The 21,582-nt window shown below is 41.0% G+C and overlaps 1 protein-coding gene across 1 annotated transcript; it reads right to left on the bottom strand.

Moving 5' to 3' along the window:
* Window positions 1-546: 546 nt before the first annotated feature.
* LOC130692195 (mucin-19-like) lies at window positions 547-21,216 on the bottom strand. The gene is made up of 8 exons (XM_057515275.2): window positions 20,934-21,216; window positions 16,569-17,134; window positions 11,245-11,418; window positions 9,992-10,054; window positions 9,489-9,695; window positions 6,624-6,800; window positions 5,632-5,679; window positions 547-5,200 (listed from the first exon to the last, which is right to left on the bottom strand). The coding sequence occupies exons 2-8, from the start codon at window positions 16,758-16,760 to the stop codon at window positions 2,897-2,899; spliced, it is 3,165 nt and encodes a 1,054-aa protein (XP_057371258.1). The 5' UTR covers window positions 16,761-17,134; window positions 20,934-21,216; the 3' UTR covers window positions 547-2,896.
* Window positions 21,217-21,582: the final 366 nt, after the last annotated feature.

Below are 21,582 nucleotides of genomic sequence, written 5' to 3' on the forward strand. Positions count from 1 at the left end.
CGTAAAACGCCTCTTGTTTGATTGGCACTAAATAATCAACACTTGGGTAATTTTCTTTTTCTACAAAAAAAAAAAATAAAAAATAATAAAAGTGGAACATAAATGTAAAGGTTATCGAACTGATCTGCGTGTTTCTATGGTTTTAACTTTCCTTTTGTGTGTGTGTGTGTGTGTGTGTGTGTGTGTGTTGGAATGCGTGTTAATAATTCAGCTGGATGCATGATTATTGGATGAAGGAAAAATAAACAATCACCGATCACCGGACAGAGAGATGAGAAGACTTAAAATAAGAAAAAAAAAAAAATAAAATAAAAAAAAATGAGGGAAAAAAAGAGCAGCGGGAGACAAGGATAAGTGACGGTATTTTTTGAAAAATACCCCCCTTCTCAGCATAAAAAAAATAAACGATAAAAAAAAGGGGAAATTTCTTTAAAGCAAAAAAAAAAAAAAAAAAAAAAAAAAAAAGATATGAAGAAAAAATGTTGGGAAAATCATTTTTTTGTTTCTTCTAAATTGCACTCAAGGAAAAAAGCTTTAAATTTCTATTTGTTTTGCGTGTCACCGAGTCCGAGAAAACTGAATAAATCAACGGAGGAAAAAGAGCGGGGCGATTCAAGAGGAGGGGGAAACCGGAAATGCAAATGAGGGCAGGGCAAACGTCCAAATAACAAGAGCAAAAAATGTCATGCACTTTCTCGCGGCATCTACTAAATATATAAATATATACTTGGTAAGTGAACGAACAACGCCACAATAATTTCTAGCACAGCTTCCATGAATTACGCACTCGCCATTAGCAAATCAACAACGTTCCGTCTGTGTGTGTGTGTGTGTGTGTACGTGTTAGTCCGTGTTATCCGTTGTCAAACTATTAGGGATCTACTTCATTTTCTCTTCTTCTTCCACATTTGGATACGAAAGTTTATTTTTTTTTTATTATTTAAAGGGTGGCGTAATCAAAAATCAACTATTGAACTAACCGGATTTTTGTTTTCTACGATCAAGAAAGTGAACCTTCCCGTTGCCAGCCAAAAATGAAAATTGCTTAACACCCTTCGTTTCGCTGGGGGGAAATTTCAAAAGTTTACGACAAGTGACTGGATAATACAATCAAAAGTATTTAAGCTAGAAAAAAAAAAGCTCTCGGGGAGAAGAAGAATAAAAGAGAGGGAAATCATCTGATGGCTGTAGCACTAAAATATTTTAAAAGACCATGTAACAAACGTGAAGCAAACAAAAATTATAATTGCGCATTGTCTTCGGGTAAATGCTTTATAAAAAAAAAAAAAACGTTTTTTTTCAAATTTCTTTTAAAAACTCTCAGTGGATTGAAAAAATGTCGGTAAGAATGCGAAAAGAAACTGGGCAAAAACTATCGAAACGCACTGTGTGTTGTTGTTGTGTTGTAATCATGTGTGTGTGTGTGTATGTGTAGTGAGTCAAATAGCAACTGCAGCAAGAGGTTGTTTGACCAAATAAAGGAACAGAGTGAAAGGAAGGAAAGGAATTAATAAGGAAAAGGAAAAAATTCTTTTTTGGATTTGCCGATTTGTGTTTTGGTATTCCTCCTCTCCCCTCCCCCAAAGAAAATGAAATGTCATAACGAAGAGGAATATCTTCCATTTCTTAGGCGGGGAGGGATAGGTTGGATTGTCATAAAAGATGGCGTGTTTTTTTGTGTGGAAAGATCGGGAAAGGCAGGTTTTTTTTTTTTCCGTTATAATAATAAAAGAAAAAGGTTGTGGGAATATTTTTTCAGGGGTAAAAAAAAAAAAAAAAAGATGAGGGGATAAAAAAAAATATGGAAAGATGAGAAAAAAAGCGAAATAGACCAGCACGTCCCAACCACATACAGCTCTCCATTTTCAAAAAAAAAAAAAGATTTTTTCTCTTCTTCTTCTTCTTTTCCGACATTCCCTGCCCTTATATTATAAATATACTGTTTAATAAAAAAAAACAAAAAAAACAAAAAAAAAAATATGAAAATATTTCTTTCGAAAAAAAAAAAGGAGGGAGGAATGTCTGTATGAATCTTTGGCTTATTCCAACACAATTTTTTGGGTTCTCATCGTTCAGGTGAGGGAGGGGTACGCGGCTAATTCAAGGTATCAATTTCAGCCAGGTGAACGTGATATGATGAAGGAAGTATACATGGCGTCACGAGCGAAAATTGAAACCGGCACTTTTCGGTGTGTGTGTGTGTGTATGTGTGTGTGAACAATCTGCTAGCAACTAACGTCAAGAATGGCCAACATACGAAAGGGGGCATCGCGTATAAGAATCAAAAATTATTACACTACACTATCTACGTGTGGTGTAATAGAAGACGCATTTGAATTCAAAATTTTACTACGGTCGAATACGAACAGAAACATGTTTGCTTGATTGAAATTTTTGTTTTGGAAATGGCCCACCTTTTTTCTTTTTAGTTTTGCGCGCGCACGACTAGGATTGTCCTATATATATATAGATATTTTCTTTTTTTTTTTTTTTTTCTTTCCTTGGTTGTGCTCCTCGCAACTGTAATCTTTTCGTCGCTTTCCAAACTCTTTAAAGACGATTGAACTCGAGCCAAGAAAATTGAAAAGAAGAAATTGAAAACGGACGAAAGGAGCGAGGCAAAAGTGATAAGACATAGAGAAAACGAACGATTATTCACCTGGGTTCTAGTTTCTAAAATAAGAATCGACAATTCGAAAAAGAAATTGAAATAAAACAAAAACTTGAAAACGACCTACTCGACTTTACGAACTCAAAATGAAAACTGGATATGGCCCCTGTTTGTCGCATTGTTTTTTTTGTGTTTTTTTTTTTTGCCAAAAACGAATTTGCATAACATTATCTCTCTCTCTTTTTTTTTTAATTCTCAAAAAAAAAAAAAAAAAAATTCTAATTTTTAAATGGTCCGCATTTTTTTGTACGGTTGAAGGCCGGCATTCGCCATGGCGGCCGCGGCGGCGGCCGCTGCAGCTGCAGCCGCCGGATTGCCGACAACGCCGGGCATGACGCCACCGGCGCGTCCCAAAGCGGCCGCCTGACCAGTCAACGACTGAATGTACTGCGACTGGTGCATTTGCGTCTGTTGTTGTTGTTGTTGTTGCTGACTCGGCGGCTGATTGAAATGAGCTAAACTACCAAAGTGACCGCCCAGCTGTTGGGCGGCGGCCGCGTACATACCCAGAGCGCTGCTCGCTGCCTGATTGGCCTGATGGGAGGAATTGGACGCGTTGGCTCCGACAACAACGGGCCCAGAGCCGGCCAAATGATGGCCACCCGACAGCTGATGGTAGCCACCAGCCGCAGCGGCGGCGGCCATCAGCCCCGGATTTTGCTGCATCAACTGCTGGAGGGCTGCCAACTGTTGCTGGGCCTGAATCTGCTGAGCTGCCGCGGCAGCGGCCACCGCTTGAGCCTGAGGCAATTGGCCGGCATTCATGCCCTGATGATGGCCGAGTTGGCTTCCTCCTCCTCCCGCTAGCCCGTGATGGTGCGACAGAGCCAGCCCCAAGGCGGCGTGTCCGCTATTCAGCAAATGGCTTGCGCTTCCGGCGGCCGTTGCGAACGGATTGACGCCGTATTGCGCATTGGCAAAGGCCGACGGAGTGACCTGTTGCTGGACCTGCGCCTGTGCCAGACTATAGTACGGATTCAGATAGTGTTGGTACTGCTGTTGCATCGCCTGAGCCAAACTCGTCTGGATCTGATGCGAAAACGAGGCCGAACCGGAAGCCATTGAGGCAGCGCTAACGGCGGCGAGCTGTTGCGATTGTTGTTGTTGTTGTTGTTGCTGCTGCTGCTGCTGAGCCAGCTGCTGCTGCTTATTCAACGAGACGCCAGTGTAGGCCAAAGCCGTTTGCGGCTGTAACGCAGAGTAATGCAAAGCGGCTGCCGCTGCCGCCGCAGCTGCCGCCGCCCCGACCGACCCGGACGAGGACGAAGGCGGGAAGGAAAGGAGGCCGGGCGAATTGCGCGAGAATTGCGACACTACAGACGAGGACATTGGGTGCGGTTGGCTGGACGTGCAATTGGGCGAACGCGGACGTTTGATACCGGCGCCAATCGAACTGGTCAGCGTGGTGAGGGCGACCGACGAGCATATCGTCGGTGGGGCCGATGCTGCCGCCGCCCCAACGGCCAATGGGAAATGATTGCTAATGCTACTACTACCATGACTGTTACTAATCGTGCTCGTACTAACATGACTACTATTATTATTATTAATGCAGCCGCTGCTAAGGCTGTTGTTGTTGCTGCTGTTGCTGTTGCTGTTGTTACTCATGCACAACGACGAGCTGGCGGCCAAGCCGAAATGGTTGTCCTCTTGTTCGGCCGCGGCCGCAGCCGCCAGGGCTTCCATTTCGGCCGCCGCTCGCTCGCACTCTTCTGCCCGTTTGGCGTTGGAGAAATTGGTCAGAGCGGCCAAAGTGGCCGCTTCGTAAGCAGCCGCATTGCCGTTGGTCAAGGCTAAGCTCAAACCGGTGGGCGGCTGGAGGAGGCCGCCGCCGCCACCGGTCGGCAATTTATTGTTGCCGCCGATACCACCACCACCACCAGCTGACGATGACATTGCGGGTAAAATTGGATTGAAGGAGGAGGAAGAAGAAGAAGAAGCACTGGAAGCGATTGGGTTGAGTAACAGGGAGCTGTTGGTTGTGGTTGTGGTGGCAGTCAAACAAGAAGAAATGGAAGAAGAAGAAGAAGAGGAGGAAGAAGAAGAACTAGGATTGGTTGCGATAAGGAGACCTCCGGAGGAGGTGCAGGAAGGGGCAACTGAGGACGGGGTAGTGACAATTGCCGCCGCTGCTGCCGCCACCGTGGCTACCAAACCAGAAGCAGCCGGAGCAAGCGGAGCGGCAGTGGTAGCGCAAGTAGTAGTAGTAGTAGTAGTAGTGGCAGTAGTAGTGGTAGTAGCTGCTAGATTGTTGATTGTGACAGCTTGATTGCTAGTTGTGGAGGGGTTGGTGGAGGAGGAGGTGGAGGAGGAGGAGGTGACCAGAGTGTTGTACTCACATGAGACGGGAACGCCGTAAGGCTGCTGCTGCAACTGCATCAAGGCCTGCGCTTGATAGGCCGCCGCTGCTGTCATCGCCGCGTGCGACGCGTTGGCCGCGCTCTGCTGATGTTGCTGGTAGACAGCCGCCATGTTCGCTGAAGTCTTGTCGCCAGCCGACCGCTTGTATGGCATCATTCCCGGATAAGCCTGTCGCACACATTCATTCATTTCAAACAAATCAATTAGTTATTATTATTATTATTTTTAAACTAGCAAAAACATTTAATAAAACAAAGTTGAAAAACGAGCAAAAAAAAAAAAAATTGGATACGAATTCAAAATCAAAATGAAAATAGATGAGAGGAAAAAACATTAGAGGCTAATGATATCAAAGGAGGGGGGAAGGTAGGGACGTATTAAAAAAAAAATCTAATCAACGGAAAGGATGCATGTGACAGTTGAGTGCGGGTATAATCCAATCGACCCTAACCTCCCCCTTTTATACGGTACAAAAATAAAAAATAAATGAAATACATTCAACTATTATTACGAAAGGGGGAACGTAGAGGAACTGGAAAAACACACACACACACACACACACACACACACACACAAAAATTGTGTAATAAAATACTTGCCGGAAAATAGAACGTAGTGTTGCTGCTGGGCAGCTGGTTGAGTTCGTTCTGTATAGCACCCAAAACACCAAGCATCCCCCCCAACAAAAAAAAAACAAAAAAAACAAGACACACCAAAGAGAAAGAGAGATCGAGAAAAATAAAATAGAGAGGGAAATATACACACACACAAAATTATAGACATTATAACTCAGTAAATTATTTAGGTTTTATTTACTTAAATAAAAAAAAAGGACATTTCTTTTTTCGTTCCAAACTCCCCCTAACCTGACTTGATAATAATAATAACAATAAAAAAAGAAAAAGGCTGGTAAGCAAAGTAAATAAGAAGGATCGCATCAGTAAAAAAGGGAGACAAGGATCTGATCTTTTTGTTTTGCTTTATCCTTTTCCAATCCCTTTAAAAAGACGGAGCCGCGTCGCGAATAGGAAGGCCCTAAAGGGAATTTTATAGGGGACGTCTATAAACAAGTCACACGTACACTCCACGGGGTTTGGGGATGAAAGGGAACGCCGAAGAAAAAAAAAAAATTTATATACATATAAGGCTGATCCAATCGCATCAAAGAGAGTCGGCTGTCTGCGTTCCTGTGACGGATGGAGATTCCTTGATCTCCAAAGAGATCGGAAGCGCAAATGAAATGAAAACGGATCAAGAGAATAGACGACGACAGGAATACACACTGGCCTTTAAAAAAAAAAAAAAAAAAAACGGACGGACTTTATTTCCCCCCCCTCCTGTTCCATCGATCCATCGGGTTATAATAAAAGGAAAATAAAAGACAACAACCGCTCATTGACGGATCCACCCTAAAAAAAAACAAGTCACCGAATCTTGCGCAATCTTAGTTGGATTTGAAAGCGAATGTTACAGTCGGCTAGACACGAGGCGATAAAAAAAGAGCCGGATGGAAAAAAAAGAAACGTAATAAAACATTTCCTGTTTATACGAAAAATCCGCTCAAATGGATGGCAACGGAAGGGCAAGATACCGTAAGAATATGTTCTTCATCGACCGCGTCTCGTTGTCTCTTGGCCATGCGCAGGGCGGTAGTTGCGGCCGCGTTCATTATGTTGCCATTATCCATCGTTAAATTCATCGGAAGCAGTTGCAACTGTTGTTGATCGAGTCCAGATGTCGAAGGGTTGTTGTTCTGACATACGTCCATCTTTGTTTCCCATTTGTTTTCATTCAATTGAATTTTTTTTATCGTTTTTATTAACATATGCAAATTTGGCTTTTACTACGCAAAAAAAGCTGCTGGACACAAAAGCAACGTCGAATGACGCTGGAAGTTTAAAAAAAAAAAAAAATACTAAAAACGAGCGGTATACAATCCCCCCCCCCCTTTTGTTGTGTCTACTGTGCGATTTTTTTTCTTTTTCATCTCGTCATTTTCGTGTGGTAGACGCTTTTTTTTTTCTCTTGTACTACATCAAAGCGGGAGAGTCTATGTAAGCTGACGTGTTGCTTTAACAATGGTAGCAGCCCGGTACATAAGATCAAACAGAAACAAATACGAGGCTATTCACGAACTAGAAAGGAAAACAAAAAAAAAAAAAAAAACAGCTGAAAGAATGGAGTGAAAATTCAAAAAATGTAAAGGTTGACGCCCAATCAAACAACTCCCGTTCGTTCAAGTGAAAGACTTTTGAGGGAAATGTTTTTATTAAAAAAAAAGGGTCAAAAACTATCTGTTTTTTGTGTGTGTTTAATTTTTTCAAACCGAAGAAAGAGATGTCGACGTCATAGAGTCCCTGTTACAACTGCGTTACAGATTGGATTAGGGCCGATCTAACACAGAGTGTGCAATCACCGTATCGCAGCACAACTCGATCCACTTTGCGACGAACAAGGGAGAAAGAAACGAGGGGGCAAACGAGGCGAACATATGAAACGCATCGACCAACTAGTGCGGAAATAATCTTCTATTTAGTATGTAATCGATCGATGCCCAGCGACATCTTTCCTTCCCTCCCTGACACACACACACACACACGGACGTCACATGTGTAATCTTCTTTACCCCCCTCTTCCTTGTCACTACCACTACATTCAACGGCTTACGCCTTGTTCCACCAGTGTGTGTGTGTGTGTGTGTGTTAATAACGTACACTTGACAAAAATGGTCTGTCCCCCCCTCTCTCTCTCATCATTGGATTGCACTTAACGGTAAGTAGCAGTACTACTAGTCATAACAATAATGGCAGCCATTTTTGTTTCCCTATTTCCCAAAAAAGAAAGAAAAACTTGGCCAGTTCTAACACAAGTTCTTTTCCTAGACGATGTAATCATCATTTATCCAAGTCCTAATAAGAGGAGCGTTCAAAACCGTTACGGAAGGAGAGGGGGGGGGGAGTAGCAGACGAGGGCGGAGTTGAAAGAAACCAAAGTTGCCGAGCCTTGAAATGAAATTCACGGGGGCTGCCGACGAAAAGGAAACAACTCAAGTGCTGCGTGTGAGCAGAGACGATCCCTATCTCTTTTCTCTCTCTCCCCCTCCCCCCCCACTGGAAAATGGGATAGAAGAAACGCCCACCCCCTGGCGATGGTATGTGCATCATGGGCGCGACGCGCTCACGTCACTGCGCAAGCCGCGTCGTTTCACGAACAACAACGGGCAATCATTTCTTTTTTTTTTTTAAATTCCCCCCCCCCCTTTTAAAAACAGCTGCTTCTCTTTTTTATATTCTTTAAAAGCACGTTTGGGCCGATGACTCGTCTACGCGTTTTGGTTGGTCGTGTAATTTATGCAAGATTCGTAATCAAAATGAATATCGCTTTGATTTGGCTTTGTTTTTTTTGGCGAATTCGATCCTGTTATCTCATTCCAAACGGCCACACCTTTCTCCGATTTCTCGATAGCTACGAGCAGAGAAAAAAGAAATGGTGCTCAGAGGTGCCCCTCATTTGCATACCAGGAGAAAAAAAAAAGAACGCTGCTGGGCATAGACAACAACTCGACAAAATGAACCGCAAATCAGCTCAATCGTTTGTCTTTTTTTTTCTTCTTTTTTTCTTTCTGGGTAAAAACGTGTAGACAGGTGTAGCAACGCCGTGTTCCAAGATTCCCCACCTTCCCATCCACCCCCAAAACTGGTCACACACCCAGTCTAATAACAGAGCCACGCCTCTTCAACCTCATCGACTTGTTATTCATCAGAAAAAATGATTTTCATGTTGTTTTATTTCATTTTATTTATTTTTTTTTTTGGTTGTTTTCCACCTTCGCTGCGGTTAGGGTCAACCCACGGCCCTTGCGAGTTCAGTAATCACCATTTTTGGGTAGAAATGAATGATCGTTCTGGCTTTGGGAAACGCGTTCGAAAGGTGGAACTCTTACATCATCATCAGATGGAAAGACCAAAAGAGGAAGATGAGGAAGGCGATTCTTACGACGTCCGTAAAAGGAGATGGAAGAATAAAGTCTCATTCTCGTCCACAAGCTGATCGAGTGTAATGAAATAACAAAAAAAAATAAATAAATAAAAAAAATAAGAGAAGTGGATGATTGAATGGAGGCAATCAGCTCGATTAGATTGGCTATCATCAACGGACCTACTGACTGAAAAGAATATGCATTTTTTCTTTTAAAGAAGCTAAAAAGATAGAGCGTCTAGCTGATTCGATAATCAAGAAAGGCGATTGGGTCAACCAAACTATAAACGCGGAGCTTTTTAAATACTGTTGTTAGCTGCTTAATAAGGGAGGCACAGACGGGAGTTTGGCAGGGTTGATTGGATATTTTACCAGCCGAAAATTGTAGAGATAAAAAAAAAAAAAAAAATATGAAAATCTTTTCATTTAGAAAAATGGACGAAAAAAAAAAAAAAAAATGTCATGGGAAACGTCTTACATCGATGCGGTCGGATCGTTGGAGCTTGTTGGCCGGCGCCCCGTAGCCACCGACTCCAGCGCCACCGGCCTGAGCGGCTGCCACGACGCCCAACTGCGAGTTGACGGCCGCCTCGGCCGGCGAGACCACCTGCAGCATTGGACTGGCGCTGACGTAGTGACTGTAGGGCGAGCTCAACTGTGGCATTCCCGCCAGGTAAGGAGACGCCTGTGTTCGTTCCAGTTGGTCCCCCCCCCGCAAAAAAAAAAAACATGATTTTTATGTCCGTCATCAAACCACGAACGAAAGGAATAGAAATAAAAATATGAGAATTAGTCGATGTCACAATGAACCAATTTCTAATATTTAAAACAGAGAAAAATGATTTTTTTCTTTCCTAATTGGCTTTATAAAGAAAAATAATTGAATAAAAAAAAAAAAACTAAAGAAAATGGAAGAAGAAAAACAAAAACAAGAGAGAGACTAGAAGAGAATAATGAGAGAGGAGATATGGGACAACGTACAGACATTTCACACCAATCGTGAACGGAAGACGGTAGACATCTCACCGGCCGAAACTCGTAGTCCTACACAAAACACGCGCACACAAACAGACACACACAAACACACGGACACGATCAATTTTTGTTGTTGCGCATTTTTTAAAAATTAAATCCCCCGCCCACAATCGCCGTCAAATTTGCGATGCACAAAAAACCCAAACACAACAAAAACAAACAAAAAAAAAATTGAATCGAAAGCGATTCGTCTCTTTGTGTGTGAATCGAATCGATACAATTTTTAAATTCAGGGACGCTATGCCGCTCTTCTACATTCAAAACATGATGATTCCTTTTTTTTTTTTTTTCTTCAAGTGTTAAATAATTGAGCTAAGAAAAAAAAACAAAAAACTCAAACGAGAAAATAATGCAAAACGAATTAAAAGAGTGAGAGTTTGAAAATCGCAAAGTTTGGCTCACTTGTTGCGGATAAAAAAAAAAAATCAGATGCAAAGTGAACGAAGAAACACAAAACAAAAAAGCGGCAATTAATCAGCACATTGTTTTTAAGTAGTTTGCAGCAGCATAGCGAGCGCACAAAATCGATTCTTTTATGTTATTTTTAAAGAAATAATCAAAATCAAAATTTTGAAAGAAAAATGTCTGTTACTAGATTTTGTGCTTTCTTTTTTTTTTTTTTTTTGTGTGTGTAAGTGGCTGACTATTGATGGGTTTTGTTAAGACAAAAAAAAAAAAAAAATAAATAAATAAAGATTTCGGCCAATCAGATGCTGGGTGATGGACAGCGGATAATAAGATAAGGAGGTGGATTTTGAAAAGCCATCCAGCCATTGTCTTCCCGATTTTTCGTTTGGCTTCATGAATTTATAGATTGGACCCTGACTTTTTGATGTGAAATGGTAAAATATGTCCCCAAATGACAGAATGAAAAGTCTCGGGAAGACAAGATGGACATGATGCCATGAAAAGCAGGACCACAGCCAAAAGACAAAGAGAAAACATTAAGAATCAAAGAGAAACATAAAAATAGAAAAAAAAAAAAAAAAAAAAAAAAAAAGGAATGATCGATAAAGAATAGAAGATTCTTTAAATAAAGTTAATTAAAAATTGAAAAAAAGAAAATATGAGGTACGATTTCATTATGCTAATATGTAGATCTTTTGTGAATTTAAACAAATCAAAACAGGAAAATCCAAAAAAAAAAAAAAAAAAAGAAAAGAAAAGAAAATAAAATCAACCACAGAAATGAATCTTACGATAGTGGGGATCTGTCCGGGTAAGACGGACTGGCCAGCCGGTGCCATGCCCATCTGAAGCATCAGGGCGTTCTTGAGAGCCAGGTGGTTGCGCCCGTTGATCAGCAGCTGGTCCTTGAGGTGCTGCGGCGGGTGAAAGTACTTGCACGGCGGCTTCTCACGGTTGCATCGTCCCTGTGTAACAAGAAAAACAAATGAAATCAAATTCTTGATTCAAACACGATCGTCAAAAAACTTCATTTTCATATCTACCATTCGAAAATATGCAAATCAAACGGGGAAAAACAGACGAAGAAAAATCTCATTCGACCATCCCCTCCAACCCTGCAGGCACTTCACCCAAAAGTTTGCTCACACACACACTCACACCTGCCTTGTTGGCTGCTCTGTTGAGTCACGACCATAACGCAAAGAGATCGGGGAAAATAGACACGTCGATTTTCCCACGAGCGACGGTACAGAATGAGATGTGACACCCCATCCACACACACACACACACACACACACACAAAATAACAAAGAGCAGATGCACGAACATGATGAAACATTCTTTTTCACCCTCCAGCGTAAAATAATAATAACATCTATAAATGAATATTTTAAAACGATCGTTACCAACTGGAACGATTAAAGTCAAAATGACGATAGAAAACAAAACACAAAAAAAAAGATGAAAACAAGAACTCGTTGACACGAAAATCGGATGTGTCTTCACGTTAACACGCCCACTTTTCACGAGGCTGACTGTTCGAAGTGAGCGTTTCTTTTCCTCCCCCCTCTTGCTCGTGACTGTGGATGACTCGCATTTGACAGATGCGATCAACAGAGCGGAACGGAGACGTCAGTGACGTCCTCCCAGCCTCCCTTTTTTTCACTTCACAATAGAAAAAAAGGAGGAGGGGGGGGGTATTTTTTTTTTTTTCCTTCGGTCATCGTGTAAAACATACAATTTTTTTTTTTCATGTCTGTTGTTTTCCTTTCAACAAAAAGGAATCAGACGAGATAAAGAAGTTGATCAAGTACCTAAACACACAATGTGTGTGTGTGTGCCACACATTTCTTGGCAAACATGGCCGCTTCTTTGAATCTAAATAGACGAGGCACAAAAAAAGAGCAGCACATCATAACAAAAGAAAAAGGCCAACTTGTCTATTTTTAAGTTTTCCTTTTTTATTTTTTAATATATTTTTATCGCAGACTTCTGGATCTCGGCCGTCTGCACTGCGTCCAGTAGACATTTTTTTTTTTTTTTTTTTTTTTTTTAAATAAAAATAAAAGTTGGTGGAGATTTTTTGCTTAGTAGTTCAGAGAATTTCGCTGTTGCCCATCTTGACTTATAAACGCATTAAAATGGAGGGGAAAAAGCAAAACAGAAACAGGGGTGATGTCATCTGGAATTTTCGTTTTTAGACGCCATGGGTGTGCCCGAAAATGGAAACTGGAAAAACGGGTGATGGGAGAGAGACACGACCTGATAAGGGCAAGTCAAAATTTATTTATTTATTTTTTTTTTTATGAAACGCGTACGGCAATAAATTTACAGATAGCCAAGTCATCCATTTTTTTTTTTTTTTTCCTGCTGCCCCTTTTTTGGGAAGAGACTAATTGACAATCAAACTACCGTGTGTAACGCGTACCACTGTCCAAACCAAACGACGTTTCGAAATGCTGAAGACGGGTGAGCACCATCCACTTAGCGTGAACGAAACACGCCGACATTTTCAAATGACGAAAAGAGAGAAAAATGAAGGAATTTCGATCGGAAAACAAAAAATGTGGATAGTCAAGACATTTTTCTTCAGCTGGAACACACACACACTCAAAAGAAAAAAAAAAAAAAAAAGAAATCGGGCAATACGCTTCCGGCAGGTTTTTTTTTTTTTTTTTTTCTTTTCTGGCGAGACTATGCGAGCATCTGTGTTCTTGTTCGTGATAGCTCACATCATCATCATCATCATCTCTTTTCATCAAACTCCATTTCCTCTTCCGTGATCTTGGGCGTGCGGTGTGTTTGTGTGCGGATGCTCTCCCTCCCCCCCCCCTTTTTTTTTTTTTCTTCTCGGAATCTCATCGCGGTGTGGACATTATCCATCCATCCACACAGCGCCCGAAGCGCACCAAGCCCTCCAGAAGAAAAGAACAGATAAATATATATATATACTGTATATATATAAAAAAAAAAAAAGGAAAGGGGAATTTTCATTTATTTTTATTTTTTTTTTTTTTTTTGTTGTTGTTGGGTTGGTTGTTGCCCCGGAATCTCATCCGTCGACGCCAGATGAAAACGACTGGCGATTTACGATCCAAGACGAAAGCTACGAGACATTCCACTACAACTCGTTCCTCCAACTCCGGCAAAAAAAGGGCGCTCTCGTCAACGGACTTGAAACCACCCCACCCCCCACCCTCTCTACACACACTGAAAAGAAAAAGAAAAAAAAAAAAAACTATTTTCATCCTTTTCTCTGGAATAAAACAACCTCGTAGCAGATACTAATCCTATATAGTTGGACCTTCTTTTTTTTTTTTTCAATCCCAAGCAGTAAGACCAAAAAATATAAAATAAAAATAAAACATGGCAATAACTCGTCATTAGAGTCAGACAGTCACGCTGGATTTTTTTTTTTTTTTTTCTTGAGATGTAACATTTTATTATTATTTTTTTCGGTTCAAAGTGAGGGACCCCGGCGAGAAGATGTGCGTGTCTAATCCGAACCCGATGGTTTTCCTTTTTTTTTTTTTTTATTTCTCCCGAAGATGGTGGCGAATTATTGTAATAACATTCCAATACCGTACCAGTTTCCCTAATTAAAAAAAAAAATGATTCATTTTTTTTTTTTTTTTTGTTTGAGCTTACACCGTTGATGTTTAAAAAGCAGAATGTACTGCTGCGCTTCTCTAACTGCCAATGTGTATAAATAAAACATCAACTGCGACGTGATAGTTTCCAGTGCGTCCGCCGTTTGATCCTGTGCGCGCGCGCGGGCGAGAGCAACGGCAGTAAAAATTTCTTTCAAAAAAAAAAAAAGGGGGAGAGAGGAAAAATAAAAAAAAAAAATAAAAAAAAAGGGCGTTGTCCCTTTGCTGGGGCTGCGCGTGTGTGCGTACGTCGACGCCTTTATGTTTAGCTCTCTTTCTCTCTCTCTCTCTCTCTATTTCCCTCTTCGTGCCAGTTGATAGGGGAAGTATACAGGCAAAAGAAGAAGAGGAAGGAAGCAAAGAGGAGAAAGGATAACCCTGCCGTTTCATTTCTTTCATCACCCAACCGAACAGTTCTCTCTCTCTCTCTCTCTCTCTCTCTCTCTTTCCCTTCTCTTTCGTTCTCTCCTCTTGTGTTGATTTCCCGCAGGAGCCATCTTTGCTCTCTCTCTAACATCTGCCTCCGTTTCATCAGCTCTTTTCACCTCCACCTTTTTTCTTGTGAAAAGCCAATTCAGTTTCACAGGCCGTGTGACTAGAAAATTGGCGAGGCATCATTTCAAACGAATCTAAAATTTTGATTCAATAAAAAAATACGTGGCAAAGGCAAAAATAAACGAAAAAAAACTTTGCATCGAATTGGATTTGAATCGACCGCCCTCCGATTTTCACGCTCATTTTGGCCGAAGTCGTTTAAATAAAATTTCATTTGTAAATTCCCCCCTCTGCAAAACAAAAACGCAGGGGGGAAATTCAATCAATTAAAAAATTCGAAATATTTTTTTCCGACAGCCAACGTTTGATTGGTTCGCATCTCGTCCAAACGCAGCCAAAAACAAATTCCCCGAAGAGGCGGACGGGGCATTCGACTGGACGACTAGACGCCCCTCCGGGCGTCGGCATACAACAAGTTTAATGCCATTAACTGACCGCAAAAACCTAATAAAAAAAAACCCGATCTTTTTTTTTTTTTTTGCTTCATTTTCAAAAAAAAAAAAAAAAAGAAAAAAAAAGAATGACGCCGATTTTTCTAATTATTCTTTTCGAATAAACAGCTGGAACTGTACGATGTCCTTTTAAAATCCTTGACGCAAGTTGATGTGCGCCGTGTTCGGGTGCACATCGTCGGTGTTGCCAAAAATAAAAGGAGAAAAAGAAAATTAACATAATGATATTCATTTGAAAGCTCCTTTTTTTTTTTTTTTGGCTCACTCACTCACGAGAGAGAGAGAGGCAGGTGTGTGTGTGTCTGAGTGTGTGATTCATTTCTCTTATCGCAGATAATATCGTCGACTTTCCTTTCCGCCCGATCTCGTCCTTACCCACGGAGCGAAATGCTGTCGATGCGATTACAGTCGAAAAATAGTTGGAATATTTCCAAAATGGCGACGACGACATCGACTCGCAACACACACACACAGACACACACACCGAGAGAAAGAGAGAGAGAGAGAGAGAGAGAGAAAAAAAAATGACTCACGCTCCCGAATAGACGCAGACACACGAGGCCAATCGATGACGGAAGATGATGGCGGCCGCTGTTGGCCGGGCAACATATGGGCGACAGACACGACAGGATTATTGAGATGATGCGTCTGAAATCGATCTCTTCAAGTTCCCCCCCCCCCCCTCTCTCTCTCTCTCTCTTTCTCTCTCTCTCTCTCTCTCTCTCTCTCTCTCTTATATTTATTTTTAGATAAGGTACGATGTGAAACGACGCCATTTTTTTATTGCGCAAAGTCACCGTTATTTATTTTCCTATTTTATCCCGACACTTGAGACCAGCAACAAGAACCTTCTCTTTCACTCATTCACTTCTTCAAGAGGATGTGTCTATCGTGACGTCACTCTCTTTTATTATTCCCTAAGCGTGAAACAAATCCAACCCGTTTCTCACGACGCTATTTTTCTTTCTTTAAACTTTCAAAAAAAAAAAAAAAAAAAAAAAAAAACGGAACGGCAATGTCGTCCTCATTTAGTGACCCCCCCCCCCCCCCTCCTCTCTCTTCATTTTTCCTTTTGTTTCTCGTATTGTTTCCTTGCGGTGTAAAGAGAAGGTTGTTGCGTTCAGTGCTCGACTGGGTAACCGGTTTACCCCCACCTCACTAGACCGTAACGGCTCGCGTTCGTGAATTGTAACCCAATCTGCAGCACACTGGGCTCCGGCACCCATCCATTCACTTCTTCTTTTTTTCTTTCCTTGTCGTTTGCACCAATAACGAAAGGAGAAGAAGAAAAAAAAAAAAAAACCCACACGAAAAACCTCTTATTAGATACGTCGCGCATCATTTGGCAGATCCAATGACCTTTGCCGTCCGCCATTTTGGAAATTGGTTGGGAAAAGCGAGAAAAAAACAAACAAAAAACAAAACAAAACAAAATGGCGACTATGTTGTTTTTCATACCTTGATACTGTCGTAGCAGGCGATGACGCGTCCATTCTGCACCTCGACGTTGGCGGGCGGATGAGCGAATTTGCACTCCGAGTCGGAACGGGAGCACTTGGAGCGCTGGAACTCGCGGCAGACCTCCAGCTGGAGCCAGCGCGAGTCTTTGGCATTGATCATGTTATTAAGATTGACGTTCACAACGGCCATAATAATAATTTCAAAATAATTTTTTTTTTGTTTTGTTTTCGTTTAAAACCAAAACCAAACGTAGCAGATACGATGGCCACTAGCCGATTTGCTGTTTGAACGCTCGTTGTGTGCCGATGATTTCAACGGAAAAAAAAAAGACACTCTGTTCACTGTCTGATCGATTATCCACTTGTTTTTCTCTCTTTCGATTCGCTCGTCAATCAAAAAGAAGCAAAACAACAAAAAAAATCTGTTGTTCCGATCAATCAATCGAGTCAAAGCACGAACGCACTTAAGACCGCACAAAGACAAAAGGGGGAGGAACGACCGTTGGGCAGGATGACGTCACAAAGGGCAGGAAAGAGTTGACACAATCCTCTGCTCGTCTGCTGCTATTCGAGACATAGAATAAATAATAAAAAAAAAATAAATAAATAAAATAAATAAATATAATATTCGGTAAGTTATAGATGCGCGTTCGGGTAAATAACAGTCCAAATGGTTCCGCACGAACGAGTTCGTGCGTGGCATTTTTCTTTAACACGCTGACTCTTGATTCATACAACCAAAAAAATAAATAAATAAATACATTTGATATATTTCTAAGACGAGAGAGAGAGAAACCATCCATCCGTAATGATAGCAAACGGTACACGCATTGCTATTATTAAGGCCCTCAGCGTTTGTTTCTTGTGTTGCTTTGGAATATCCCAAAAAAAAAAAAAAAAAAAAAAACGTGCGTCTTTTTTCTTTTCTTTTTTTGCCCTCAAGAGAAAAACGGTTGAAAATGTCGAAGAGAAGAAAGAAAAAAAGAAACAATTTAAAAAAGAGAAAGACGGTGGTGTGCCAGGAAAAAAAAAAAAAAAAAATGTTGGAGGAGGAGGTGACAAATGACTTCCCGGCCCTGAACTAATACAAAAGCAGCTGCTACTGCTGATGCTGCTGCTGCTCTTTTTTCTTCCTCCGCAATCGTCTTTCTCCTGTTATTGTTGTTACTCTAACTGTTCCTGAACACGGCCAAATGCTTTAAACTGCTTACTCTTTTTTTTTTCTTTTTCAAATGTCTGCCCACGTCTCCCAGTGCATGTATTTATACAGCTCTAAGCAAAAAGAAAAAAAAAAAAAAAGTATGGCAGCCCCTCCATATGGAAAGCGAAACATGGGACCGAAAAAAAACAAAAAAAAAAATTTCAGCTTTAGAAAATAAATCAGCCAATCGGATCTCAACTTTCTGATCGGTTGCCAAAAAATAAAAAAATAAAAAATAAAAAAGACCAAAGCAATTTTCAAAAAACGGGGTAAACAAGAAAATCAACGGGTCTCAAAAAGTTAACAGTCGATCTATAAAACACATTGCACGGCCCAAAAAAAAAAAAAAAAAAAAAAAAAAGTCTACACACACACACACACACACCATCTCTCAAAGACAATAAACAAACGAAAAAAGAAGTTTCAGGGTGTGTGTTGTATATGTAGTTTTTCTTCGAGCCGGCAATCATTGCCTCATTCGGCACAAACGTACGTGCCTCGGACTCCATGGAAAAAAACTTCTCTTTTGGCTCACGCGCTACATACATACACACACACACACATACACACATACACACACTTGACAAGATTAACGATCAACTAGCGACTGCTGCTGCTGCTGCAGACACACACACACACATGTGGGTGTACGTTTGATACTGGAAAAGCTCCTCTCTGTAGCTCACACTCCCCAAGGGTCTATACACTATAACATTGCAGACACAAAGTTTTTTTTTTTTTTTTTCTCTTTTGCTCCCGATGTTGTCTGTTTATTGCTGGGGTCCCCTGGAAAACGCATCCGCCATCCAAAGTTTTTTTGTTTTTTTTTGCGGTGATAAATATTATTTACGCATTTGAAGATGCTGGTCTCTTTAAACGATGAACGAGTTAAGAGGAGCGAACAAGTAAAAAAAAAAAAAAAAAAGGAAGAGAAGATAAATAATTTTGTTCGTTCACATGTTTTTTTAATACTCGGGTTCAAAAGGGCCGATGGAACAAAAAAAAAGGGAGAGATGGAGGGGGGAAACCCGAATAATAATCCCGAACGCGTGTGTATATTTATGAGTATATATTATCAAGGGCGTCATAAAAGATCGAGAGAGATGGAGAGAGAGAGAAAGAAAGAAAGAAAGAAAGAAGAGAATGGAATGTCTGGAAGTCTCTTCAACCCCAGCTCTGTGAGTACTCACGCCCTCTGGTTGTCTGCGAAGTAACGTTTCGAGGTTTTGCTCCCAGACGTCCCTCACACACACACACACACACAGACACCAATTGCATGGGTATGTAGGCTAACAGAACTTAACATCCAAGGCGATATGTAATTTTTTTTTGCCTAACACATTCTGCTTTGAACGTTTATGCGATGGCTTTTTGCATGCGTCTAGAAAACAACAACAACAAAAAAAAAAGGACCCGAGGACAAATCACCAAAAGACGAGAGGAGAAATCTTTTGCTTTGTTTGCACGGCCCCAAGTTTATCGTCTTCTTTCTTTCTTTTTTTCTACCTTTCTCAAACAGTTATTCCGTCTGCGCTAGTCGTGGCTTCGTGCACATGTGTGTTGAAGATGGCGTCATTTTCGAATCAAACACACACACACAGAGAGAAAGAAAGAAGGGAGAGGCGAACGAACTGGCAGACGAAGAAGAACCACACGTATACACAACTCGCAGACACACACGCACCAACACACTCTGAAGAAGAAGAAGAAGAAAAAAAAGGGAGAGTTGGCCTTGGCTCTCTTCTTCTTCTCCCATCTATTTACAAACAAAAGATAAACGAGCTTCTTCTCCTTCTTGTGGAACGATGGAACCGTGCCACGAGTTGGAAAGGAAACGAGAAAAAGAAAGAGAGAGCCTTGCTGACGACGCCAATCGAGGTCGGAGGTCAGAGGCACTGCTGCCTTCCCAGGAAGAAGGACCGCAAGATCGGATGGTTCGATAGGTTTTTTCTTTTGGTTGGTTGGTTTTTTTTTTTTTTTTTTTTTACATATACGTTGACCCTCGAGGCAAAACGAAAAAGACCAAGCGCACCAAAAATCCCGACACACTTGACGATGGTTCATTTTATTTTGAATATTCTTTTTTTTTTTTTTTCTTTTTCTATTTAAAAAAAAACAAAACAAAACAAAAAAAAAAAAAAAAATGGGAAAGCAAATTCAATTTTCTCTCTTTGCTCCTCCCTCATTTCTGGCTCGCGAAATTGAATGTTAGATCGTCCACTTCCCGGTTAAAAGTTTTCCGCCAATTGGCTGCCCCCCCCCCCTTCTCCTTACTCCCCGTTTATTGGCTAATAAAAGAAAAGATAATCAAATTTTTTTTTTTTTTTTTTTTTTTTTTTGCCTCGACAGAGATACATACACCCCGTGTGGATGTCATCAACGAAAGAGATACCGGTAATTCCGTTTCCTTTTTTTTTCTTTCTCTCTTATCCTTTCTTTAAAAAAAAAATGTTGTGTAGCGTGAGCGTAAAACTGAGCGGCGACCGATCAATAGAATCCCGACGTTACGAACCCATTGGCCGGTCCGTTTTTTTTTTTTTTTTTTCATGTTATTGTAACGTTATTTTCGCTCGATCACCGAGAGAAATAAGAAACTTAACGTTTTCCCTTTTTTTTTTGAAATGATGCACCGCAAAAAAGAAAAGAAGAAGGTCCGTGCACAACAAAAAAAAGGTTTGAAACAACCAAACAAGAATGGCGGAGAGAGAGAGAGAGAGAGAGAGAGAGAGCGAAGATGGACAAAAAGAAGAAACCTTAGACAACGTATAAAAATGTGCGGCGCGTGTATGTACGTGTGCACATGCGAAACACAGCGAAACCAGCAGAGCCTGTAGATGCACGTTCGTGTCTTTTGCCGATTGTATCCACTTACAGACGAACGAAGGGGGGAGTAGACGGTCATTTTCTTTTCGGATGTTCCCCCCCAATGTTTAAAGCTCTCGTCTGAGATTAAATGCCCTCCCCTTCACAAAAAAAAAAAAAAAAAAGACGAACGAAACTGACAGTCAATAATAATAAAAAAAAATATATATATAAAAAAAATCACGTTTCAAATGATTTTCCAAGAAACATTTCGTATCGCAAATGGTGGCCTCTCTCATCAACAAGAATTTAAATTTAAAAAAAAAAAAAAAAAAGAAGAAGAAAATGAACTCCGCTTACCACCACGAATGCGTTCACACAACAAGTTTCAGAGCGAAGACGTACGTCAATTCTTGAGAAAGAAAAAGAAATATAGAAATAAAATTTCCCCTATTTTTTTTTTTCTTCTTCACGCGTGATGGATCGATGGTCCGACAAGAGCCGCACACAAAGAGTGACTTCAAGTAGTGTCTTTTTCTTCCTTTTTTTTTTTTTTTTCAAAATCACGATCCGACAGATGGCGACTGTTGTTTCTTCACATCACAAACAAGAGTGAAGAACTTCCCCTCTCAAAAAAAAAAAAAAATAATAATAATATTCTTTGTTTTTCCGATGACAATCCGAAGTGTGATGAAAAGAGGAAACCTGTGGATGTGTGATGTGTTACCAAATGCAATCTCTTCGTTTTCGTTTCTGTCCAGCGGCAACAGCCAATTTCGAATTGGTGCGCAAACTATGCAAATTTTTTGCTCCTCTTCTTTTTGGCGATGGTATTTATGTCGTCTTTTGTTTTTCTTTCTTCTCCGAAATGCCGACAACGAGAGGCCATACGAGTTGCGAGAGCGGAAAGGAACGAGAGGGGGGGGGGGGGGGATGAACAACGAACGCGGCGATTGGTGGCGCTGCGTGTGATGATAAATACTCGGCCAACGCAACCAACAAGCAACTC

Source organism: Daphnia carinata, chromosome 1 (genome assembly GCF_022539665.2).
Source record: "Daphnia carinata strain CSIRO-1 chromosome 1, CSIRO_AGI_Dcar_HiC_V3, whole genome shotgun sequence".
NCBI classification, from domain to species: domain Eukaryota; kingdom Metazoa; phylum Arthropoda; class Branchiopoda; order Diplostraca; family Daphniidae; genus Daphnia; species Daphnia carinata.